General features: G+C 46.4%; 2 protein-coding genes across 5 annotated transcripts in view; one reads left to right on the forward strand and one right to left on the reverse strand.

Moving 5' to 3' along the window:
* The window catches only part of LOC109286964 (ADAMTS-like protein 2), a 37,935-nt gene extending 25,525 nt beyond the window's left edge, over window positions 1–12,410 (forward strand). The window contains exons 10-18 of one of the 3 annotated variants that reach the window (XM_019501793.1): window positions 130–435; window positions 1,310–1,416; window positions 3,156–3,285; window positions 4,615–4,828; window positions 5,544–5,699; window positions 6,181–6,351; window positions 9,823–9,999; window positions 11,511–11,655; window positions 11,766–12,410. In XM_019501793.1, the coding sequence (XP_019357338.1) occupies window positions 130–435; window positions 1,310–1,416; window positions 3,156–3,285; window positions 4,615–4,828; window positions 5,544–5,699; window positions 6,181–6,351; window positions 9,823–9,999; window positions 11,511–11,655; window positions 11,766–11,884 (1,525 nt within the window). In that variant the 3' untranslated portion in view covers window positions 11,885–12,410. Of the gene's footprint in view, window positions 1–129; window positions 436–1,309; window positions 1,417–3,155; window positions 3,286–4,614; window positions 4,829–5,543; window positions 5,700–6,180; window positions 6,352–6,930; window positions 7,655–9,822; window positions 10,000–11,510; window positions 11,656–11,765 lie in introns of those variants that run through there. The other 2 variants (XM_019501794.1, XM_019501795.1) reach the window with 2 other exon arrangements.
* A 48-nt stretch (window positions 12,411–12,458) lies between these two features.
* Window positions 12,459–23,945, reverse strand: FAM163A (family with sequence similarity 163 member A). Of its 2 annotated transcripts, XM_019501799.1 has the most exons (4): window positions 23,863–23,931; window positions 20,210–20,232; window positions 17,581–17,695; window positions 12,459–15,895 (listed from the first exon to the last, which is right to left on the reverse strand). In XM_019501799.1, the coding sequence occupies exons 3-4, from the start codon at window positions 17,671–17,673 to the stop codon at window positions 15,494–15,496; spliced, it is 495 nt and encodes a 164-aa protein (XP_019357344.1). In that variant the 5' UTR covers window positions 17,674–17,695; window positions 20,210–20,232; window positions 23,863–23,931; the 3' UTR covers window positions 12,459–15,493. The 2 variants fall into 2 exon arrangements, with proteins under 2 accessions (XP_019357344.1, XP_019357345.1); XM_019501800.1 differs by lacking the exon at window positions 20,210–20,232 and having other exon boundaries at window positions 23,863–23,945.
* Window positions 23,946–26,428: the final 2,483 nt, after the last annotated feature.

The following is a 26,428-nucleotide window of genomic DNA, read 5'->3' on the forward strand; positions in this document are numbered from 1 at the left end:
ATGGCATTTTACTTTAGCCCTCAGATTAAATCAGATTTCCATCAGTACAACCATACCCTTCAGTGTGGTGCGGCCAGAGCTCCCAGAGAGCAGTGGGATCAGGGCATCCAGGCTCCATCTCTTCAGGAGGTTATGTCACCGGGACCCACAAAACGCTGCCTTTTGCAGGGAACTGCAGCACCTAACTGCCAAGCTGGGGCAGAAGAACGTGACAGCAGGGCTTTGGAGTGAGCTGGAGGATGGGTGGCAAGAGAGGCGGCACAAGGGACCTGCCCAGAAGAACTCACTGGAGAGTGTGAAGTTAGAGACTTATGTAGGGAGTCAGGAGGAGGTAGCTAACTACAGCAGAACAGGACCCCTGCAGAACACCCTCTTGGGTTCCAACTCAACCATTGGGAACATGCACCAGGCTGAGCCTCTCCAAGCTCCTGAAAGGTGAGGCACTTTTCACAAGCTAGGGCAAACTTTATCTGAGGAGGGATGATCAGCCTAATGTTCTGACAGCCTCAGTGTTTTCTGCCTGTGTTTCCCCTCTCTAGCACCTTGATGATTATGGCATGATCCTAGTGGATGCGTCGCCAATGGTGTTAACCAGTAGGGAAAATAGGCCAAAGCCAGCAGCTAGCCTAAGCTATCAAATTATGTCCTACAGTCCATCCACCATTCCAAAAGGATTTGGTCACCTCCTAAGAGATCCTTTTAAATGGTCTTTTGATGATCTTTCCTCCACCACAGAGGCCCTACTCATACATGCAGAGGAGGAACTCAAGACACTACATCCTGACTCCATGTCTGTAGGCACAGATCATAGTATCATAGTTGTTGGGGTCAGAAGGGACCTAAACAGATCATCAGGTCCAACCCCCTGCCTCAGGCAGGAATGGGTGCCGGGATCGTATCGCCCCAGCCAAATATCTGTTCAGCCTCCTCTTGATGTCCAAATGCTTGCATATGCAAACACACACATATAAAATGTGGAAGTAGATAAGCAGCAGTTCCTTTACATTAATTATTTAACACCTATTAAGAGAATGGATTTATGTAAATGTAAGAGCTATGTGGTTGGCCATTCAGAACCCATGAGTCTGACTGGAGCCCCCTTCAAAATACACTGCCAACCAAAGAAACACTGCATCTCCTTCTGGGGCATGGGAGATAGAGCAACGAGCCAAACAGCCACACATTCCTGTTCCTTCAAGCACCCTGGGATGGTGGGAGGAAACTAAGCTCCCTCCCTTTCAGCTTTCGGCAGATGGCCTTTCCTTCCTTTTGTCCCAAAGAAAGCTCACTCCTGCTCCTTTCTCTGCAGCAATGACTTTGAGGTGAATCCCGTGGGCCAAGATGACATCAGCCTAGCTGACATGTACCGGTGGAAGGTCTCTGCCTATGCCCCCTGCAGCTCCACATGCACGTCTGGTAGGTTTGGTCTCAGGGTGTCATGGCCTTTCACTAAAAGCTTCCCAGGTATGCCTGCAGCAGCCAGAAGCTGTTTTTATTTGAAGGCTATTTAATAACCTCTGCTAACTCATTTGGGGATGGATTTTTAAAAGTATTTCAGTGCCTTTCTCATAGTTGGCAACTGATATCCTTAAAAGCCTGATTCACCCTGTTCTCAGGCTGAAAGGAGTCACACCACAAAAGCTACCAGACTCTTAGGCATTGACCCACAACCTTGTTGACTATTGCTGGTATTGGAGAATGAACCATCCCATTCACTCATTTAGGTCTGGTTCAAAGCCTTTGGATAGGGGAGTGTGGTAAAGAAAGCTGGCTCTGCTGCTATCTGAAAGATGGTTTGCAGAGTCCATCATCTAGACACTTCTTGGCCGCATTAAATTCTGTGAAAAATGCAAATAAAGAATAAACTCAAGATAGGTTTGGATCTGGATATACCATGTACAAGGCTTAACTCTTACCCACAGGCACAGCTCCTGCTGTACCTACCTCCATCGTATGGTGCACATAGGAGAGAGGGAGGCACATGCTCCTAATGGGTAGCAGGGATGCTCCTGGAATTGGGTGCAAGCTTTTGTGCTTTTAAAAATTGTGCTGAGTCAATGAGAAGAACCTGAGTCCAACTGACAATAGGGTCACAACTGGAAGTGGTGAGACTCCATAGGTTTGAATACACAAGGCTCCAAGCTGGGCTCTGAGATTTTTTGCCCTTTGGTTTTATGCACCTGAGGTGACAAGAAGGGTGTTTTGGGAGAGAAGAACAGGGCCAATATGCTTAAGAGCTGTCATCTGAGGAGGACTTCTTTTTATAGCTGAATCTTGTGTAGATTGGGGTCAGCATAAGCTTAAGTGCTTCAGAGGATGGGAGCATCAGACAAGGTTCAGCTTGTTTTCTCCCCTGCTGAAATCAATCTAGGAGTCGCTGACCTGGGGAGAGGTGAAGTAGCAGCAAACCCCTCAGTAGCCTCTGCTGAATTTACATCATTGACTCCTGTATATTGTGCTCTGAAGTCATCAGCTTTGCTCTCAGCTGGTGGCCTACCAGTTTTCCCAGGTGGACTAAGTTTCAGAGCTCTTTTACAGATACTGATCAGTGGATATTTGTACTTTTCTAATGGACCCTAGAGTCTCTGATATAGTAGTCCACATTTCTGATTCCCATTTCTAACCTAACGGAAATGATTAGGGGGCTGGGGCACATGACTTACGAGGAGAGGCTGAGGGAACTGGGCTTATTTAGTCTGAAGAAGAGAAGACTGAGGGGGGATTTAAAAGCAGCCTTCAACTACCTGATGGTTGGTTCTCAAGAGGATGGAGCTAGACTGTTCTCAGTGGTGGCAAATGACAGGACAAGGAGCAATGGTCTAAAGTTGCAGCAAGGGAAACTTAGGTTAGATATTAAGAAAAAATTTCTCAGTAGGACGGTAGTAAAGCACTGGAACAGGTTACTCAGAAAGGCTGTAGAATCTCCATCTTTGGAGGTTTTTAAGACCTGGCTAGACAAAGCCTTGGCTGGGATGACCTAGCTGGGGATGGTCCTGCTTTGAGCAGGGGGTTGGACTAGATGACCTCCTGAGATCCCTTCCAACCCTAATTTTCTTTGATTTTATCATTTCATAAATAACTGGTGTAACCAGTGGAGACAGCAGTGGATAGCATATGCTTGTGGACCTTTGTTAAGAGAGCTTCTCGGTGTCCAGCAGGCATCAGCACCTCTTATGCCATGTGTGTACGCTACGATGGAGTGGAAGTAGATGACACAAACTGTGATGCGTTGACCCGCCCAGAACCTACTCATGAGTTCTGTACAGGGAGAGACTGCCAGCCCAGGTAAACTGAAACACTCAAGCCTCAGCCCAGCTCTGAGAAACACATCCAGAAAGCCAAGGAAGATGGTGACTGGTGCAAGAGTTCATTGGCAGAATAGTGCACAAGAAATCAATGAGTAAGAGTGTGAGAAAGTAATATTTTGGCAATGAAAGAGAGAGGAAGCATGTGGGGAAAAGGAGCTGAGGGGAAGCAGGGCAGGTGGATTTCTGTGTTGTGTCACTCATCCCACTTAATACATCTTACACTGTGGATTATTTTGCATACACAGTGCAGGGTATTAGAAAGAGATGGAATGAAAAACTGAACTTGTCTATTGCCTTTTGAAGATGATATTGCTATTATAGCATGGGAGGTGACTGATATACCCAAGAAGGTTCTCCTGTAGAAAAACTACCTCCTTTGAATAAAGAGATGCTGAGAACACTGGTTTGCCATTTGCTGGGGTGGGTTTCATGGCTTTACAACAAACTGGAAAAAAACAGCACTATTCATTTAAAGGCAGTGAAAAAATATCCAGTGACATTTCTGCATCACCTTCCACTGAGAGTGCCAGAAGCACTAAACAGAACTTACAGACCATGGGCAAGAGACTTCATTTAGCACCTGCCTTATGCTAGGCGCCACCATGGGAGCATCAGAAGAGGAGGAGCCATGACTCACCACAGTGCTTCTGTTATTCTGATGAGGGGGGAATAAGTTACTCAACCCCCTTTTCATTATTGACCTGTGGTTCCTCCTGCCAAGCACTCAGGTGATTGGGGGTGTATGCATAGCCAGGACTCCTGATGCTCCTTACCTGACACCCGCCCTTCTGCTTACAATGCAAGACATTGGGAGAATCAGCACCCCCGTATGCATGCACCTCTGTGGAGGAAGGTCACAGCCTTCAAACCAGACTCAGCGTTTCTCTACAGCAGGTGGGGCAGAAAGTGAAAGAAAATGGTGTGTCCAGAGTCACTTAGCAAATTTTAGGTCACTGCAGAATGGCAGTAGGGGCTTGGCTAGGATACAAGCATTAATACCCTTGCCCTGGGGAGAGTCCCAATGCAGCTTTGCTTTTAAGCACAGCCACATTCTGTGTGGCATCTGAGATACTGAGGAGGAACGGTTATTTCAATAAACAACAATAATGGTCCAATAACATCTCCTTGTTGTTGGCAGCATGACTGCAGTTCCCATGTACACATGGCGGCAGGCAGGGCTAGTAGTGAGAAGTCCATCAGTGGCTTGTACCAGCTAGTCCAGTCCTTGCCCCATCTGCCGCTCAGCATGCCACATTCTGAACTGTGTTTTGCTTTGTTTCTTTCCTCCTTGCAATCACCCATGAAGGTGGGAGACCAGCCGGTGGAGTGAGTGCTCCAGGACCTGCGGGGAAGGCTATCAGTATCGGACTGTGCGCTGCTGGAAGATGCTGGCTCCAGGCTTTGACAGCTCTGTGTACGATGAGCTGTGCGAGTCAGCGGGCCTGACCAGGCCAATGGAAAAGAAAGCATGCAAGAACAAGGCCTGTGGGCCCCAATGGGAGCTCTCTGAGTGGTCTGAGGTATGGAGAGTGAGGGCCTACCCCCAGGTGTCAGGGTTAAACCAGACACTGGTCCAGGACCAAAGGAAATCTGCTTGCAGCCAACTGACACTTTCCTTGCTATGATGCTCAGAGATCACCAACCTGGCTGAGACATCTTTGAGGGGTTGCCTGAGGAAGTTTGTCCAGCATTTGTCTATCCTTTACTTGTTCTGACACAGCCCAGAGGACTAACATCCACTGCCATCATTTATAGCAACTGGTATTTGTATACTCTCTTCCTGGCTAGACTCTCAGTGCATGCAATACCCATATGACAGAGACAAGTTTAGCCCCCACTTTACAGATAAAGAGACACGAAAGAGACCATTGATTTTAGGTGATTACAGACACACCTTGGACCTGCTTTTTGAAGGGTCAAACAGCCTCAGGTCCCATTAAGTTAGACGGGGCTGTGTGTGAGCCCATTTGAGAACTGGGGCCTGAGTGACACATGACGGAAACCCAAAACTGGTAAAGCCATGTTTTGAAGGACTTACCCCAGGCCACAGAGAACATAAGCAGCAGCATTTATCGTCCCCTTCTGGTACATTAGTCATAAGGCCACCTTCCCCATCGCCACCAATACTAGCTTCATTCTGAGGAGAAAAAAGGAAAAAGAAATAAAAAAAACCCGTCTCCTTGCTTTTCCTACTTGCTGTCACCATACTGACTTGGGCTGCCTCCCCTTTTGTAGTGTTCTGCTCGGTGTGGCAGTCAGGGGATGATGAAGAGGGAGGTCCGATGCTCGGTGGAGGCACCCCTCTGTGATGAATCCAAGAAACCTACCAGTGAGAAGGAGTGCATGGGCCCACCCTGTGACCGACACTGGACCACCTCAGACTGGGGACCGGTGAGTCCAAGCAGGGTGCTCTCCCTTCTCTGTGCAGGGTTTGGAAGCTGAGGCAGCTCAAGGCTGAAGAGATGAGAGACTAGATTCCCCATCGATGCATTACAGGGGACATTTCTAACCTCCAGTTTGTACCCAGAAAAAATGGCTGAATTGTTTTGGCTCAGACTTTTTAAAAAACATGTGCTGAGTCTAAACCTGGAGAATGTCAGCCCCAAAGTCAGAAGTTTTGGGAGGTTTTAAATGACTGGAAAAAATGAGAATGGAAACTGTTGTGCAACTTTGATGCTAGCAGCTGCTGCATTGGCAGCTGACATGATTTGACCAAAGTGTGTCAGTGTCCAAGGCAGGAACAGAACTCACCCTCTTGATGCCCATGCCCATGCTTCAGCCACTAGCCCAGACTACCTCCACCTGCTCTGGTGCTGTTTAGTGACCTGTATGTTTACAAACCTGTAGTTTACATACACTTTATTTCTTCAAGTGCTCAGGACTGTGCGGTGAGGGGCGAATGAGCCGTTTCGTTGTGTGCCGCAACCTGGAGGGGAAAGTGATCTCAGACTCACAGTGTGACTCTGTAGCCAAACCTCTGACTGTCCACCCCTGTGGAGACAAGAATTGCCCTGCCCACTGGGTGGAGCAAGAATGGGACCAGGTAAGTCTGGAGTTGTCTCTTTCCACCTGTCCTCTGTCTCGCCCTTCCTCAGACAGAGGGAAAGGGCCCAGTCTTCTCCTTTAGCCTAGCTTCCTGTGTCTGACAACTTTCCAGTATGACTCCCATAAGCCCAGAGGTCTTGTGTATTATTATCAAGGGACTTTGGGAAGGCAACAAGACATATGTGATCCTCAAGAAATGGAGAGCCCTTGTAGTCGATGGGAGGGATCAAAGTACAAGCACTGGAGATGAGAAGAATCCAAGGAAATGTTGCTTTCTGTAGCCTGGGTAACAGAGGCAGCATTGTACCTGATCAGGCAGGGGGTGGGGGATTCATGCTGTAGAGGGCAGGATGCAGCCTGCAGAAGCTGAGGACATAATGCAGCAGTTCTCACACCTCAGCAGTGGTGGATCTTCCTATCTACTGTGGGACAGGAAGATCCTCCCCATAGCCTGTCCCATGGCTGGTGTCAAGAGAAAATTTCTCACCTCCTTGCACGCACGAACCATTTCTCCTGAATCCTTTCTACACCACAGCAACCCACCTGCTTACTGTTCTTTTCCTTTTGCTTCCTTCAGCATGAAGTCAAGACAGATCTCTGGATCCCCTCTTCATGGACTACCATTGGTCAGAAAGAGTGACTTGAGGGGTGGGCCAATACATCCCATTGGAGCATAAGTGCATTGGGTGATCAGAATGGTGTTGCATGGCCCTGTTGCAGCTCCTGTGCTGATGTGGTGGTCATGTTACCTTGTATGGGTATAGCTCTGTGGCCTCTTTCCGTCAACAGGATGTGCAGGAAGGTCACAAAACAGACAGGAGTCACAAAGCCCATGGTCCCACAGCTGTGTGACTCTGAGCTGGTTTGAATGCACTCTCAGCTGCCATCAGAGGGCAGCATTGTCCTAAGGAAGTGCTCTCTGCTGCCCTGATTCTTGCTAACCACAGTGTCTCTCCAAGCAAGAACCCCACATTCAAATCAAAATTAGGCAAGACTTTTTCAGTTAATAGTATACTCACCAAAAATAATGGAACTTTGCAGGGAGCAAAACAAAATCAGAGTCAGTTCAATGAGTAGTTTTGGCAGGGATGAAATTGTGGGGGGAGAAGGGGGAGTCTGAAAACATCAGATGTTACCCACAAAAATCCTTGCCTTTCGCATATATCCTGGATTATCATGACTTCAGCATCACTTCAGTACCATCAAAACTTTGGAAGGATTTTTGAAACAAAACAAGGTTTCAGCCTTTTAAAAAAATGCAGTGTTTCAGCTTTTCACTTTGAAGTGGCATTTCTCATTTTTTTTAAAAATGACCCACATTAAAAGAAAGAGAATTGTTTTTTCTTAAAGCAGTAAGTACCTAAAAACTTAAACAGAACATTTTGTTTTGTGTCTAACAAAACATTTTTGGATGATAAAACATTTTGGGTTGAGGAGGGGGGTGTTGTTTTATTTGTTTAGCTGAAAATACCCCAGTTTTTTCATTTTTGCCTGAACTGAATTGTATCTTTTTTTTTTTGGTTGGGCTGTTAAACCCAAAACTCCACAGTTCACTTATAGAATCTACAGCACGGTTACAGTGGGGAACACTAGGGATGGGCCTGAGCCAGAACCTTGGGCCCAGACAGAGAAATTTCACATCCAGGCTATCAAGGTCATATTGAATTTCTCCCGGGTGACTCATTTTCAATAAGAGCTAATGGAAGAACACTCCATTGTGACCATCTCCCATGGCCAGAAGCTCACAAGGCATGTTCCTGGCTTCCTTCTGCCTCAATAGCTTGATATCTAGTGTAACCAGATTTTGAGATCTGGGGCATGGGATATTTTTCACAGGGGATGAGGCTGCAACACAGGAGAGGTGGTGGGAACATGGTTATGTCTGCATGGAACTGTATAGGTCTAGGACTAGAGAAAGGGTAGCTTCCATTACAGGTAGTTTCTAGCCATGCCATCCTTTCCAGCACATTGTGGCTACCAGCTACCCTCTGCCAACCAGTTTCAAGTGCTGTCTGTGCTACAGGCACTGCCAGTTCCAAAACGGCGTAGCAGTTCCAGGGACAAGGTTTGTGCTTCCTGCCAGTTTTTCAAAATGGCAGTTTGTGCTGCAGACTAAGCCTGCTGGTCCCATGGGCAGCCTTAGACCAGGTGCTGCTCTGCACTGCCTGCCAGCTTTGTCATCAGTCATGCATTAGCTCCATGCGTTATGAGGCATTCAGAATTGTAGCGCATCCAGGAAGCGCCAGGCAGGGCACTGGGGGCTTGGAGCTGCTGTGTGATGCATGGTGCTAATGTGGATTTAGAGCTAAATCAGGAGGGATCATGATGTTTGGCAGAAGCATCCAGGACTCAAGTAGTGTTAAGGCAGAGCATGGACACAAAGCAGTCAGAGGGGCCATTGAGGTTGGGGGAGAGTTCATTAACTCCCTATTTCAAGGTTTGGTTACCTGGGTTCCTCCCACTCTTGACTAAATGTTCTCTCTTTGGTTGAACAGCCCCTGATCAAACCTGCCTCTTCTCCCTGGTAATAGATGACACCTGAGATACTAATTCCCTGCTTCATTAATCCCTTTAAGCCTTGCATGCTGAATGGTTTACACAGAGCACTGCAGCTCACTGTCAGTTCCATCTGAGTGCTGAGAGGCCAGTTGGGCTCCTTCCTTCTCATGTTGCTTTCCTTGCTCTAGGCCTGCCATGGGTCAGAACCCAGTGAACTGATCCACATAGACTAGGAATGAGAGCCCTTCCTTGCGGCCATGCTAGCCCAGCATAGTAAACAGGAGTGAAAAGCAATGAAAGCTCAGCTATCACTCAGTTCACTGGCTGTGGCTCTGAGTGCACTAAAGGAACAGAGCAGAATTAACTGTATGACTGAATTTATAGAAACTCTCTCTGAAGCTGAGACACTGATCATACAGTTAGATGTCATTTGGTCTCTGTGCAGAGGTCTGCCTTGAGCTTGTAACAACCAATCCCGTGCTGTGTTGCTTCACTTTCTTTTGGGAAGTGTGAAATGTATTGTTCTCCCCAGGTACTGACTGAGGTTAATGCATCAACACACTGTACGTACCTGTCTGTCACTCTACGTACCTGTCTGACACATAAATACACTGAAAGAAGCCATGCTAATGGGTGTGTAAAACAACCACAGAGCTCCCAATTCCTCACCTTTGTTATCACTGTGATGTGGGACTTAGGGGTCTCTTGCAGCAGTCATGCTCACACCAAGCTGCTCAGAATGCAGAGGCCCAATATTTGCTAAAGAGTAATAACAATGTGCATGCCTGTGCCCCATATCCAAGAAACTTAAAGTCCTTTGCAGGCCCTTACCCATGGTGCCTTACTATGCCCTGCAAGCTGGGCATCTATGCATTGGTTTTGCTGTTGGTGCAGAAGAAGCACAAATCCTATGCCCAGATTATGTTGTTCATTACCGACCAGTTCATCCTTGGCTGCTTCTCTCTTCCAGTGTGATGCCAGCTGTGGCCGTGGGATGAAGACTCGGAGTGTACTCTGCGCCGGCCTGGAGAATGGTGTGTATAGGGAATATCCTGAAATGCGCTGTGATACCTCCCAGAAACCTGAGGTACAGGCAGCCTGTTTCAAGAGACCTTGCTCTACATGGTTCACCACATCTTGGTCTCAGGTAAGGTTTGAGGGAAAGGTGATAGGTAGGGGCGATGTGTAGGGGGTGCACATGCACCCACCTGAGAGCACCAGTACACCCTCTGACTGGCCACGCTTGCTGCTTAAGCGACAAGTTGGGGGGGCAGGTGCCCCCCCGTGAGCACCAGCCAGGGAGCAGTGCTCCCAGAAGCGGCTACAGCTACTTCCGGAAGTGGTTGCAGTGATCAGCCACAGGGGGACCACCCTCTTCCCTCCCCTCCCCCCCGTCAATGAGATTGGCTGCAGGGAACACCCCTCCCAGCTTAGTGAGGTTGGCCATGGGGGACTACCCATGGTGATCGATACCATTCAGTACCCATGGTGATAGGTACTGAAGGCTCCGTAAGGAGAATGGAGAAAGCAAATACAAGGCCTGAGGAGAGGAGTGGGAGGGAGCTGGGGAGAGGGAAAGAGATGGTGGAGAGTGCTGTAGCAGAAAAGACTTAGAAGTATGAGGTATTGAGGGAACCTGGGGAGAGGGGGCAGGGAGGATTTTTACCTTCCTATTGGTGCTTGTGGCACAATTAAGTTTGATGGAGAAGGTAGCATAAGCCTGTTGAGGTGAGGATAGCCCCAAAATTTGGTGACCATCTCAGTGGACAGCATAAGGAGCCATGCAGGAGACAACATAAGCTTGTGTGTGAGCTTTGGGTTAGAAACAGGGACCAGCCCTGGGGACTGAAGTACTCTGTCCATTGAGTGGACGGCAACAGGATAAGGTCCTATACAACACCACCCTGGCCTGGAGTCGGAGGGACCCTTCCCCAGGCAAGGGAAGAGAGCTCCGTTTCTGAGAACACTCGATATAAGCATTGGAAGGGTGCTCCCTCCCAGGTGAAAGTTTCCGAAGATACTAAGTCACCAAAGAGTCATCAGCGGTTACTAGTTTGTCACTGCCTGACTAAGACTGGAGTCCCAGCCAAAGTGAAAGCTTCCATGCCCTATTGTCAGTCTCTCCAGTTTCCCTGCACACTTCTTTGTCACTGACTCTAAGTCCTGACCTGTTTCTTAGCTGCTTGGGTCCTTAGTTTTCTGAAGTCCTCTTAGTCTGCCTACCCTAGGGGGTGGGCAATCTCTGCAGGCACTCTACAGAGTAGTAAGTTAGTAGTAGTGGTAAGTTAGTTACCTTACACACAGGTAAGTTAGTAACAATGCTAACCCATTCATTCAGCTTCTGCAGATCTCTGGCTGCCCTTGGTGACATTCCTGAGCTGCTAGCCATTACACTGGAAAAGAAAGGATTTCTACTTATGTCCTAATCCCTTAGGAATACAGCAGTAGGGGCAGGGAAAGGCAGAGGGAGAACACTAGTCTTTACTTGAGCTCCATTAAAATCCTGCATTATTGATGGGATGTGAGGCTGTCTGGGGACTAAAGACTGAGTCTTGTGGGAGCTCCCTCTATGAATGTCTAGCTCAGGGCCCAGAAGAACATATTGAGCTGATAGAAATCTAGTGTGCTCACAGCTGTATCCCTTCTTGGTCCTGACAGTGCAGTAAGACCTGTGGTGCTGGCATGCGGCTCCGTGAGGTAAAGTGTTATCAGGGAGAAGCCCTGGGCCAGGGCTGTGAACTGGGATCCAAACCTGAAGCCAGACAAGCTTGCCAGCTCCAGCCATGCCCCACAGAGGCACCAGGTAAGATGGGGATAGCCTCAGAGGGTGGCAGCCTTGAAGCTGGGGCCAGCTTAGTCCTAATGGAGAATGCTGTTGCTTTAACCTCTTCCATGGATGTTTTCACTCCCCAGAAGAAGACTGTGAAGACAAAGCAACAGCCAACTGCATGCTGGTGCTGAAGGTGAAGCTGTGCTCACACTGGTACTACAGGAAGGCTTGCTGCCGGTCATGCAGGAGCCGCTTGCCCTGACTGCTGCCTGACCACGCTTCCCTTTTGAGACCAAGGGGCAAGATTCCCCCTAGACAAAGACTCCACAAAAAGCCTTTTCTCTGTGAAAGAAGCCATTGGCTTAGTCACTGAGCCGATCCTTGTAGAACAGCCTACTCGGAAGGATTTCTAGGACACATGTAGCAACCACAGTCCCTTCTTGACTAATACAACTTACCCGACCCTTTAAAGAGAGATCATCCTGTCCCACAAAGCAACCAGAATCATAGTAATGGGGGAAGTTTATCTCTGCTATCAGTCATCAATGAGGAGCGCTTCCTTTTCCCCACCACTCCAGTGATTTCATATCATTTCTCCCAGCTGAGTCCATGTCCAGCACCTCAGGGATACAAGCAAAAAGTTCTAGCAGAACACAGGTGGGCACGGGTGTCCCAACCAGCAGCAGTAGCACAGATGGCAGCAACACCATCTGCACTCAGCATTCCTCTATCCACCAGGTATCTTCAAGCAGAATCATTCTATGTCACAATAAAGAGCTAAACAAATATGTATGTTTCCTGGGCACCTGTTTTTGAGTCAGGGAGCAAGGGGATGGCATGGATAGGAGTGAGGAACACATATCCAAGGCCACATCCTATGCAGGATTGTGTAAAACTTGCTTTGTATAAAGCTGCCCATCACCAAAAAAGAGAGCACGAGCATGCCCATTTTGTATTTCAAAGACCTCATTTATTACTGACATTCAATCTGGATCCACAGCTGAGCAACAAAGATGTAGAACAATAGGAGAAATCCCAAGTAGAAAACTCAGACTTTCTCTCTCTACTCCCCACCCCAACCCCTAACAGCCTGAAGTCACATTTTGGACACCCATTTGACTTGTATATCTTGCACATTTGCACTTGTGTACATGTTTCAGTACAGTGAAAAATGTGACGGGGATCTTCATCTTGAGCAAAATAACCAATCTGGGACCACAGCATCAGCTTCAGGGTCACATCCTCTTCCTAGAAAAGCTGGGTTCACACGTAATGTATGTACAACAAAACAGACTACAGCTATCCTTCATTCAAAGGTGTGTCATTGAAACTATAGTCCAGCGTATACTGGGCAGTCGTGAGCTGAATAGTCTTTCAGAAGAGAGAGCATTGCAATGATGGCCAATACACCGGGGAGGAAGAGGTTGAGCACCCCACTCACCTGAGACCACCAATAAACTCCACAACCAGAAGTTTACTAGAATGGCTGTTCTTGTTTCCATTGTCTGCTCTCAGGCTTGTCAGGGACAGACAGCTCAAGAATAGGCAATGGGGATGATTCCAGAGCAGGCTTCTGTGTCTGGAGCATACCTGCAGATTCAGGAAGGTAGGGTATTCCCTGCTTCATCCTCACTGGGATGCACTGCTGCTGTGGTATAGACATATCCTTAATCCCCCTGGGCTGGCCATTCAAATTAGGAGGAAGGTATTTGGGGGCTATACTGTAGAGCCCTGTTGGCTATAGCAAGCCCAGGGGATGCAGTTTGACCACTTCAGGTCTGGTAGAGGCTAAGTTCAGATGGAAGCCAAAGTGCATCCTCTGCTATGAAAGGATAGGACTTGTTGAGTTTGCTCAACAAACGTCATACTAGATACTACAGTACCAGGGCAGTGTGCTGGTTGGGACAAGAAGGCAATAGAAACAGTGGGCTACTGAACACTAGGGGTCAGAGGGCTTTCGTACTGTAATCATTCCAGCAACATTACTTGCCTTCCCACCCAGGTAATTGAGAGGAGGGTTATAGGGCTTCTGGAAAATAAATACCCTACATAGGGGCTCAGTGAGGACTGGACAACCCAGGGTCCAGGGACAGCGTGATGCCTTTCAATGCTAAGGCTTAGGTTCTAATTTAGATGATTCTGGGAGTAATGTCTGATCTACAGGCAATGCAAAATGGATCACGTGTTGTTTCAGGGAAGGCAGCCTCCATGTCACAAGAAACACAATCCTATTTAGCCCTGAGTTGTTAACTTGTTATGTTTTATCAGAGATCCCAAGGAATAAATAAGCCCAAATCTGAATAATCCTCTCATGAGATCAAGTGAACCTTCCAGGTCCAAGCAGGACTACATCATACTTCATCTGTGAATGAATAGGGAAGTTAAGGGCTGTCAAGCCAGCACTTATTACTACCTGTAGATTGACTGATAAACTGTAATAGAGATCGCACGCTCTTCCCAAATAAAACCATATGATAAACACACTCTTGTTATTGTTACTAAGGATATTTGCAAGGATCACTTGTAGTCCAGGCCTATTGCCTACCTGCAGAAAGCATGGCTGGCTGCTGTGGGAACAGCGGTGCATGACAACAATATACTTTTAGTCATTTTTACTTTGGTGTAAAGTGAAAAATAATCTCCACATCCATGTCGTAGAAAGCAACATGGATGATTTATCTCACTTGTCAGCTTTTCCATACTGTGACTTGACATATTAGCAAGGAAGACAGGTTTGGGCCTTCCTTCTAGCCAGAGACGGAAAGGTCATGACCTCCTGAAAATCTGGTATCAGCTCAAGCTCTGGAGGTTGTGAGAACAGGGTTGAGAGCACAAGATGTTACTGGTCCCATCTCTTGCTGTTTTAAGCAGAACTAAATCACACAGTCTTTTGCAGTTTACCAGCAGATATGGATCTCTAAGGCTTTAAACACTGCCAGTGATCCAAACTTCAGTTGTTTAAAATTTAAGTAAAAACTTTGCAGTTTTTATGCCCCAAAGTTAAACCACTCCTAAGAAAGTTTGTGAAAACTAAAGGATTGTTTTGTGAGCAGAGCAGAAGGAAACTTCTGTATTGTTAGCTTTTGCAGGTCATTTTAGTAGTACCCTTTTTCTCCCCACAACAATTATCTAACTCCACCTTCCCTTTTCCCTGTTCTTCTGTAGGTGCAAAGACTGGAATAACTAGGGAAGGGTGTCCTATTTTATATTCTAATACAGATGCTAGCATTCATTTGGAACTAATATGATACAAGGGGGGAAATATCAAATTCTCTGTTTATTTGTTTTTCCACGTGCTTTCACCAAGCAAGAGCATTAAAACTCCCAGCATATTGATGGGATCTTTATCCTCTTTCACCTTCCTTTCTAATGCCACAGTTACTGATGAAAACAATAGCTCCCAGTGAATGCCATGCGTCTCTCAGTGTGCTCGGTTCATCCATACAAGAAGCCAGTGGTATTGCCTTGAAAAGTGACAGGTAGGGTTTGCTTTGTGTAGACACCAAATACCTCATTAAGGGCTCAGGGAAGCCTGGGAGTCACGAGAGTCTTTGATAATTAAATTAGTTTGTACTGTACATAGCCCTCGTTAGACAAGTCCCTTCAGGAGACAGAGCAGAGTAATTACACTTGTTATGGGTTTAGAAATTACCACATTCAATATCTTTGTTCAGTGTTTCTCTCCCGTTCCTCCCACAATAGCTTACAATGACCTGGGCAGTTCAACATCAGGACCATGCTAGGTCTTGGATTTGATTGTCCACATTTGCTAAAGGCGTCCTCTCTTTTTGCAGGAAACCTCACAGAAATTAATGGAACCCCCCCCCCATGGGCATCTTATTGGAGCACCCTGCAATAGTAACAACAGTGATTATACCTCTGTACTAACAGCCCTAGGGTTTGGAAAGGTCTCCCGAACAATTCCATGGTGGGTCACCGGGTAACTTTGGAGGGTCGCCATTTTGATGGGATGCCCCATTTCCTTGTAGCACGTGGGTGTGTAGGTGATCCTCTCACCACCGTTTCGCACCATGTCAGCAGTCCGTATGTAAAAAGGGGAGCCATAGGGGGAACAGGTAGGGCAGTAGTTATGAGCACCCTGCTGGTTAAGCTCAGGGGGTGGAGGCACCGGGCTGCCCTGTCCATCCATGATGCGAGAGTTGCAGGCATTGCAGGTGACAAAGTGCGAGCGAGTGGGAAGATCAGGCTCCTCCTCCTCCTCCTCCTCCTCCTCCTCCTCCTCTTCAGGCTCATCTTTCTTGCAGCAATAATACTATGCATAAAGAAAAGACTTTGGTTAGTGAGGGGATACTGTTCCATCCAGATACGTTTGTGAACATGGCACCACAGAGATTTGCTCATCCTCACCACCTGGGACACAGGGCTCCATTTGAAGACACTTTTTGGATTCACCTCATTTTCCACCTCTGTTTCTTCACACGTGAAAGTTTCCCTTGCAGCCGAGGCTGACAAAGAGTGTTTGACTACAAGGAATTCCACGCACACAACTGCACTCCTTCCAGAGCGGTGCAATCTCCCATTGCTCTATGTCATTTGAGGTCACACCGTGCAAACAGCTTGGAGGCCATTTTGAGAAAAGGGCCCGTCACCAATTGTTCTCAGTGGTGCGGAAGCTACAGGAAGTTCTTACAAAGGTCTACACCTTCACTTTCACCAAAAACAGTGGAAGCTCCATGGACATTTCAAAGGAATGTTTTGCCTGAAGGCAGCATTGTGTTGTTAAGATTGTTGAGGACACAACTGTCAATGGGTGCTACGTTTCTTAACATTTTAAAATTAAATTTCAGTTCAAAGTAATGAACCAATTTACTCATAAACTGTTTACTCAACAAGTGTTCAGCGAGGACATGCTGCATTGTTCAGATGCATCAAAGCTGTGGAATTCTCAACTTTAAGTGTGACACTCAATTCAAATAAAATTTTAAGGGCTGTAACCACAGGAAGTAGGAGGGGCATATCATATAACTAAATTGTCCTCTATTTTAGATTTCCCCCCCAGCAACAACTCCCCATAGAGCATAAAGTTGAAGCAAATATCTTTTTGTATGTGTGTGGGGGGAATAATTGGGGAAAAAACAGCATGAAGAGAAGAAAGAGAAATGGGAAAGATGGCAAAGGCTGGGGTAGGGTGGGCTCTTTGTACCCAGACTCCAAGTAGATAAGGGAGGATGGAAATGCTAAGTTAACTAGTAAGGATTATTTTCTCTAATTTTCTGGCTCTCAACCACTTAGAGGTTCTGTAACTGTGGCTCTGGTGGGACTAGATTCTGCTTAAGAGAGATGGGTGGGGGGAAGGCAGAGAGTGAAAGAAAGAAGGAGAGGGAGAAGGTGAAAAGAAAATACAAATTGAAAGCAATCCAGTGTGGAGTGAAGAATAGAATGAACCTAGAACAGAGATGGGGAAAGAAAAATAACTTAAAGGACTCGCATGGGGTTATCAGAGAACAGGTTACAGTTGCCTTATCTGCACCAGCAAGATTCATTGTGAAATAGAGCAGTCAAAAGGACTGCCTTAGCTTTTACTACTAGTTTAAAGTCTCTGTGGCAAAGTTGAGGTATCATAGCTGAGTCCTCATCTCAACTCACTTCTTCCCCTGACCCCCTGTCAGCATGCCTTCTGCGCTGGGAAGACAGGGCCGTCCCAGAATCCGCTTGGAGGCTTTATAGCTGTGGAAGATCCCTTCTGCCACACAAGTTCTTTGCAAGCCAGGTACAACCAGCAAGTAGTTCAGCCACTCTGAAGTGTTTGAGCAGTGCAAGGTAGTGCAAGGGGAACCACAAGTTTTAATAACCCAAACAGAGATATGACAGTTTAATTATGACACCACCCCTATGTCCCATAGCAGTAGGGTTTAAAACAATTCCTGACCGTGGTCCTAAATTCACTCATACTGTACTAAACTGTACAGGTAAAGAACCTCATATGTAACCACTTACCTGTAGTCTACAATAACAGAGCACAACAATAATACAGAGTAGGATCACCGTCGCTAGAATTCCGCCGGTGATAACAACAGTTCCTGCTGTCATCCGACCGATTCTCCATCAAACTCTGAAAGGCAGGACAAGGAGAGGAGTGAACTAAACTCAAGGGACCTAACAACAATCAGCATTAGAGCCAAAGAATCAGATGTTGCTGTTGCTGCTGCTGCTACATAAGAGCAGCCGCTGTTGACTTTAAATGGGAGTAGGGTGCATTAAGTGGAAGTGGTAGAAAGAGAATGAAGTCAGTCCAAGAGCACACCTACAGAAGGAAAGCACAGACTGAGGCATTGTGGAAAAGGACATGCAAATCTTCAGGACAAAAAAAAAACCTGTTGACAGCAGACCCCATATCTTACTTTGGTCTCGGTTACTGCTGTGCTGTAAGCAACTAAGCTGATTTCAGATATTATTCCAAATGCAAAGCCCAAACTAAACTTGCTAAGAGAGTTGCTTAGGTTTGGGATCTATGGCCCAGCTCTCAGTCACTGAAGGTGAATACCAGGACATGTTGTGTGATAGTTTCAACATGTTCACAGAGTTCTGGGATTGTTTTGATATGAAACAGAGGTGGGAACCCCTGGAATCCAAAACTTCTAAGCATCACGCAAACTGAGCTGAGTCCTGGCTGGTAATAGTGCATCTGAAACGAGTGTCATGTGAAGGATCACTGTCTTCCAGAGCCAGCTCCACAGTGCCAGATCAAGCACGAGCACTGGATATGTCCAGAGTGGGCCATGGGTATGTCTACATTGCCAGTCACCAATTTAAAGTAGCTAGTTCAGCTACAGGTAGCAGTCAAGCCACAGCAGCATTAGCATGAGCTGCAAAACCTGGCCAAGAAGAGGGGTAAATGCTCAGGTTTGCAGCCTGCACTGAGCTCTATGCTACCACAGCTACGCTGCTAGCAATACAGTTCCCAGTTCAAAGCTAGCTTGTATGCCTAGACAACAGTGCTGGCACTGCAGACATATCTTATATTGGATGCCTACCCTCCTTCTCTCTGAGGTCAGCCATGGGGACTACAGCCTACTTTCAGGCCCAATCACAAAAGCAGTTTCCAGCCACCAAGACGGAAAGGGGAGCAGTTGCAGTGGGTAATCCCTGTTCTACCTGCGATTCGGTTACTTATACAGGCATACCTCATTTTATTGCGCTTCGCTTTATTGCGCTTCGCAGATATTGAGTTTTTTACAAATTGAGGCAAGACCCTCCACCAGCAAAAAGATTATGACTCGCTGAAGGCTCAGATGATGGTTAGCATTTTTTAGCAATAAAGTATATTTTAATTAAGTACATTTTTTTTTAGACATAATGCTATTGCACACTTAATAGACTACAGTATAGTGTAAACATAACTTTTATATGCACTGGGAAACCAAAAAATTCGTGTGACTCGGTTTATTGCGATATTCGCTTTATTGCGGTGGTCTGGAACCGAACCCGCAATATCTCCGAGGTATGCCTGTATCTGCATTTTTGTACTATTAACTCCTGTAATTCAAAGCAACATCATACCCTGCAAAACACCTGCAGAGAGACAGACTCTCAGACACATACTCACCACCACATATCCCTGCTTATGTGCTTGGGAAGCAGCCTTCTAACCTTGAATTTCTTCCTTGTACTAAGCAGAAGAACAAGAGCATCCCTGACCCAAGCCCTCCCTGATATCAAGCCATCTCACATCGCTTCCCCAGACTGGTACTTCAAAGGGTTCCTTTTGTCCTGCACCTACCCCAGGACCCATTACCAGTCTGATCTCACAATCCATGTGACTAAGCACATTTAATCCAAGTTTCCAAGCAGCTTCCCAAGGATCACTTGCCCAGCCCTAAAACTGCAGCACCATTAATTACGTGATTTCAAGTTCTTCTGTCTTACTCCCTGATCAGCTTCCCTCCTGTGGAGAAGCAATTCGGTTTGCTGCTCTTTTGGATGAGCCAACTAGCTTAAAATATCCCTCACCCTTCCTAAGCCAGCCTACAAGAATAAGTCTCCCTTCAGCACATCAAACCCAAAGGTCCCCTGCTTAACACGGAGTACCCAAACCACATAGAATTTACTGACCCAGGCTGTGAGACAGCAAGTGTCCAGCTGAAAATAAAAGCTTAATCCTCAAGAATCAGGTCCCTTGTGGATTGTGAGCTGAATGGCTTCAGCCTATGCCAAAGGCAGGACTCTCTGAAACAGAGGCTACATCTGAAGTGGGGCTGCACGAAGAAGCCCTGATCAGAAGCAAGGGCAAACTGAGCTTCCTCCAAACTGAGCTTCAAGTATGAACTCTGGGAATGTGACACCAGATCTGAACCCAGATCTCCAGTGGGTAAAGTCTGAAGGGACAGACTGGCTTAGCCTCAGAGCTTTTGTACTTCTAGTCTCCAAAGAACAACTCTTTTTTTCGCTTGAGGTTTACCTCATAGTGTGTAGCATAACTGACTTCAAGGCAACAGCAGTTCTGTTGGGGCTCTCTCCTGGGGTAGCCTTCCACATGTCTGTGGCAGGTAGTTGCCACCCACCACTAAAACTGCCACAAAGGAAGTTAGCAATGGAGCTGGAAAAAGGTTAACAAAGAAGTACTTACGTTCAAGGAAGGGTGCGCTGGACCTGCAAGAAATGGGAGAAGCAGATTAGCTCATACTCTTTTGTTACTCACTGACAACTCTTTTTGAAGTTGGAGGCCTCTGGAGGTGGTCTTTCATTAACTTGATGCCATTGCTGCATTGGTTAGCAAGGACACCATGCCACAGAGCACCAGAGACCAGGGGTCCATGTACAAATCATGAAACATTTTTGTCCTCCAGAATTTTTGCAAGGAAAAAAAACCCATGGCACTTTCCTGCAGTTCTGCTGCCCAGCAATATACTTTCCAATGTCTGTGGTGGCAACATACACTGCACAGATACTTACTCAGGAGCTCCCTTTATCTCAGTGCATGCAGGGATGTGAAGAGGGCAGAGACAAGGCTGGGAAAGTAGGCCTGCGCAAAGTGGCTAGTATTTGCTTCGGATTCAGTTTCAGCCAATTTGGGGGACAGTGATTCAGTTTGGTGATTTGAATCACTGTCCTGATTTGATTCGGCTGAATCTCCAAATCAGCCAGGCCCATCCCCTGCCCCTCTCCCAGCCCGGCAATGGCTGCCCCAGCTCCCGGCACTTTGGAAAAAAAAAAAGGCCCAACTCAGTGGGTGCTGAGGGGGCGATCAGGCAGGGGGCGATCCCTGCTGCCTCATGCTACATGGGGGGCTCTACCATGAACCCCCCCTTGCTCTCCCAGCCCCCCATGGTTCCCCCCCTGGCCCCCTACTTACCAGTTCAGAGTCAGCTGCAGCTCCCTGCTGCAGCCACCGGGGACTGCCTGAATCATCAAAGCTCTCTGACTCTTTGCCAAAGTTTCGGAGAGCTTTGAATCAATTCAGACCTTTAAATTGGTCCCTTGATTCGATTCAGATTCAGAGATTCGGCCACCGAATCGGGCCGAATCGCCTCCGAATTGAATTGCCACCAGAAGCTTTGCACAGCTTTATGGGAAAGGCCTTGTGAAATATGTGCAGTAGTAAGAGACTATAGTAGATGCAGGATCTACTGAAATCATGAAGGTGCATGACAAAAAAGCTGTGCATGTGCTGCTTCATGGCTCTGTGGAAAGGATGTTTCCTCCTCCTGATTCGTGTGAATCCCCCTCACCTCCCTCTCTGTGAATGCCCTGTCTAGTAGCTAGGCCACATGCTGTGGCAAGGATTTAGTCCAGTGCACTTTAGGGTGCATATTTTGGTGAATCACTGAAAGTCTGGAACCATGCATTTAAGAGGATGTGTAAGTAGCCTCAGTCTATTGACTGCATACCTGCAGCCTGGTACAAACTGTTCTTAATGCACTAGCAAAAAGCAGCACTGCATGTCTGCTGGGTCCTATTTCAACTATTGAACAGACCACTGAGACATTTTTCTTAAACAAAAGACTTAACTGTTTAAAAGCATTTCAGTTACTCCTGCAAAAAAGTGCCTTTAGTAGTGCAACTGGCAGTATTTCGCATTTCTGGAGTGCTGTTTCCTCAGGGCAGCTTCATGCACCAGATTAGTCAAGCTATACAACACCCTCTGAAACAGGGAAGGATTGCGCAGATCAGGGAAACTGAAGCTCAGAGAGGGACAGCAACGTGTCTAAAGTCACACACCAGCGAAACAGCAACAAACCAAAAATGCAGCTCAGGATTCCCGACATCCAGGCCCCTGCTCTGTTCACAAAACACATGGCCTGTTCCTTCTGCTTTTCTTGATTTGAAAGAGCACACAGCGGGACATTTGTGGAAGATGAAACAAATGCTGTAAGGAAATCATCGAGCAAGGAGTGAATCACTACATAGAGTTATAGCCAAGCTCTCCATTGCCCTGTATCTGAATAGCTTTATCAAAAGTCCACAGGAGCCCTGGGCACCATCCTGAGGGCAAAACTCACCTTTCCAAATTGTCAGTAGGAGTTTTCAGCCCCAAGTATTACAAAAAGGTATTAAATACCCAGGGAAGCAACATTTTCTGGTTGTGGCTCCCAGGCACTTAAGAGTAATTGCGTGTTTCGTGTGAAAAAGGCACAGCATAGTTTGGGATTACTTAGCTTCTATATTTTTAACATTTTTGTACAGCCTCAGGGCAGCCAGTGCTAATATTTTCTGTGCTGTTCTCACAGTAGCAGCCAGGAAATAAACCCCACCTCACTAATTTTAGCTACAAGACCATCCTTCTGCGCATTTCATCTACTGCCTCATGAGGAACTCCAGAACAATCTTGCACAATTGAGCGAATTGGGAACTAAATGGCAGATGAAATTAAATATAGATAAATGTAAAAGTGATGCAAAATAGAGATAGTGTATGTATAGTTTGGGCCAAAATAACCCAAACTATACACACGTTATGATGGGCTCTATATTAGCTGTTACTACACAGAAAAGAGATCTGGAAATCGCTGTGGACAGTTTGCTAAAAAACCAGCTCAGTGCTCAGCAGCCATCAAAAAGGAAAACAAAATGTTAGGGATTATTAAGAAGAGAATTGCCAACAAAACAATGCCATTATAAATACATGGTGCATCCACACCTTGAATACTGTTCCCAATTTTGTCCCCACACCTAAAAAAGGATGTAGAAGAATTAGAGAAGGTACAAAGAAGGGCAATAAGGATGACTGGCGGTATTGAGGGGCTTCCATATGAGGAGAGACTAAAAGGCCAGGCCTATTCAGTTTAGAAGAAATGGTTGAGGGGGGACCTTACGAGATATGAAATAGTAAAGAGAAAGTAAATAGGAATTTTATTTACTACCTCTTACAATACCATAACTAGGGGTCATAAAATGAAACTAATAGGTAGTAAGTTTAGAACTAACAAAAGATTTTTTTTTTCACACAACACGTTATTAAAGTATGGAACTCAGTGCCGCCAGATGTCATGGTGTTTAACCAGTTTCAAAAAGGGATAGGACAAATTCTTGAAGGAAAGGGGCATCAGTAGCTACTGAACATGAGAGTTAGGGGTACAGCCTCTGAATCCAAACTTCCTAGACTTTAAATGCTGGAGGTGGCAAGTGGGAGAGAAACAAATGCTGGAGGTGGCAAGTGGGAAAATCTTGGTCATACCCTGTTCATTCCCTCTTTCAGCATCCCCTCTGCCACTGCGTGACACAGCATACTGGGCAAGACGGACTGATGGTCTGACCCAGTAAATGGCATGTCTCATATGTTCTTGTGCCGCAGGTCATGTGGTGATCACCTCTAATCACTACATTGTACCAAATATGGGCCCCGTGTACAACAGTGATTCTCAGACTATGGCTGGTGAGCCACAAGCTTCTTCAATTTACCACCTACAACACTTTGCACAAAGGTTTTTTTATTTTTTTAGTGCACAAATTCAGTAGGTCTTCCCTACAATGGTGAATAATTGTGATACCCTTGTATAGCTATCCATCACTCTATGTTAATTGTGCTATACAACTTTTCCTGTGGAATTGGAGCATGTTTGCCTCAATTCACCTACCAACATGTGTGTTTCTCTTGCTCTTTGGTTAACACTGGCTGCTCTTGCAGCTTCTGGGCAAGTCAGGCCTCTGTTTCTGATATATGTGGATAAAACATGTTCTCTTTCTCACTATGGCTCACGGAGGCTCTTCTAACCACACAATCTAACTTTCCACAATGGAACTAGAACAAACTGCACGTTGAACAGCACAGCTAGACACTTACACTGAAAATAGCTGAAATGGTCACTGTCCCATAGGCCTGAGAGAAGATAACTGGAGTTGAAAGGTCCACATGGCCAAGAGTAGATGTGTTTGTCCCTGAGAGGGAGAAAAGAAAGGGGAAACAATTCATTAACCTAATTTTGTTTTACAGTAATGACTTGCTGCTACAAATGAAATGAAGACCCCATTGTACTGGGCGCTCTCTGTCTTGTGTAATAATGTGCCTCTTAAGGCACTTTTAGCCTCTTCCTTGGCCACTCCTGAGGCCCAGAGATTGCTTTACCTGACAAGACCCTGGGCTAGCGCACAGCCTCCAACAGTGACCAATGCTTTCTGCTTCAAGAGAAAGATGTAAATGCCACTATAAAGCATTTAGTCATTTTTCCTTTGCTGTAGACAAGAAGGAATTTCACTCCTGGCCTCCGATGGTAGAAGATAGGGTAGATTTGCACCACAGCTTCAGTTAATGAAAGCTTGTGATGTATATATCTCTTCTGGTTAGTCTTTAAGATGCAAATCTACCCTGCCTTCAGACTAACACAGCTAACTACATCCCCCAGAGGTAACAAGGATAGGCCTCAAAGCATGAGACTGTGCTTACAGTTAACTCCTGGATCATGGTGTATGCCTGAGGGGCACCCAGACCTTTGATGCATATGCCTGCCCAGACCAGACCATCCATCCTTCCTTTAGGCCATGAAGACAGAATCCATGACTGTAGTTGTGTAAATGTCTGAGTATCAAACCCAGGTCTCCAGTGTGGTAGACAAGGATTCTACCACTGAACCACAGGGCACTCCTACAGTTAACTTGTAAAACTACAGATATGAAGCATCCAAACAGCCCATGGGTGGATTATGGCTTTCTGATGAAAGAGCGACGCCTTCTGCCTAGGGTGCCTTGTAGCCATCCTATTATAAAAGAGTCATCTTTGCCTGCAGCCAGTGTAATTAAATAAGCTGCTTTACTAATAAGAATTATACCATCAGATTTTTCCCTTGTTTAATTGCCCACGGTCATCTTTATTCGTGTTCACAAATCACATGTTCCCCCACACTCTCTTTAGAGAAAAATCCTATCACTGGCCTAATGAGAGAACTGCACCCCCCCTCGAGTTCTGATACTGTAATTCCTAATGAAAGCAGGGTTCCTGAGGTCATACTTTGCAAAGTGCTCAGGGTTAACAAGCAAATAAACTAAGCTCCTTAGGAAAATCTGTCCCCGTTGGAATGGATCTCCGTGAAAGTTTTGGATTACTCTACATACTTTTTAAATATCAAAAGGGGCTATATTGCTCATTCAGTCATGCCCTTCTGTAAAAATACAGGGCAGAGCATTTTTCCATAATTCCTGCTGCACATCATCGAGGAATCGGATGTATGCAATCTACCGTTTATATGTGAGCTGTATGGAACGGTGCAGGGCCAAAGGAAAGATGGTAAAAGCTCACGCTCCCAGGACTTAGAACGGGGACACGTCACAGTTCTGTCAGCACAACCTGAGTTCCACAGACAAAACGATTTAGTGCAGATAAGGTCTAAAACATCCTGGCTTTCAGCACAAATCCATTTCACATTTCCCCAATGCAGCCTCATTTCAGTAACTTGGGAAACCCTGGACACAGCTGGTGCAATCACATTTAATTAACAATCCTCATTGCAGCCCCCCAAGAGCAAGCTAATTGATAGGGACGCCAGTGCCAACTGATTTCCATCCAATCGGATGTAATTAAGCCCTCTCCCAATATTCATTAACTCATGAAATTGATCGAGTGAGGTGGCAGCTCGGATAAGAGATTGGCCCCTTAACATTTCTGCTGATAAGTGGCATGGGGATGGTGACCAGAACCAGTCAGACCCATCCAGATTCACGACAGCCCTGGGAGTGCAGTAGTGCAAAATGCAAGTCTTTCCTCCTGTTTTTAACTCATTGCACACCATGCTTTTGTACATTCAGCTCAGGATATTATGCAAAAGGGCAGGGCAGCCAAATGCTCCATCCCAAAAATGGAACTCCAAGAGACCTAAACTACACTGACGTCTGCTGGGAGGTACAATCAGCCAAATCTAACCACTCATGTAGGTTCTTAACCTGCCTACAGGACCTCCACCTAACACAGGAGATATACGATCCCACTCCAGCTAAGGCTGGAGAGTTCTTTGCATCTGTATTCCTAGACACAGACCAAGACAAATCTTCCAACTGGAGCATAGATAGACACAGGAGGGACACCAGCCCACCAACTGTTAGCGCAGACTTAGTGAAGGGGCACTAGGAGGGGCTGGATGTGTTCAAATCAGCAGGCCCGGATGAAATTCATCCAAAGCTGCTAAAGGAATTGGCCAGTGTCATAGCAGAGCCATTGGCATATCTCAAGTGTTCGAGCACTCATGGTGCCCTGGTCAGGTCCCAGAGGACTGGAAAAGGGCCAATGTGGTCCCTATTGTCAAGAAGGGAGGGAGGGAGGAACCAGGAAACTATAGGCCAGTTAATCTCACCTCTATCCTTGGGAAAACTCTGGAAAAAATCATTAAGGATCACATTTGGGGGAGCCCAGCAGGGGAAAT

The sequence above is a fragment of the Gavialis gangeticus genome, unplaced genomic scaffold (genome assembly GCF_001723915.1).
Source record: "Gavialis gangeticus isolate Ggan-Ray unplaced genomic scaffold, GavGan_comp1, whole genome shotgun sequence".
In the NCBI taxonomy this organism is placed as follows: domain Eukaryota; kingdom Metazoa; phylum Chordata; order Crocodylia; family Gavialidae; genus Gavialis; species Gavialis gangeticus.

Bases quoted from the DNA above. Each gene is read 5' to 3' on its own strand.
- FAM163A (XM_019501800.1), bottom strand. From the start codon at position 17,673: ATGACAGCAGGAACTGTTGTTATCACCGGCGGAATTCTAGCGACGGTG. The intron at 15,896-17,580 runs GTAAGTGGTTAC...CTTTATGCATAG, and splicing joins TCTGTTATTGTAGACTACAG to TATTATTGCTGCAAGAAAGA.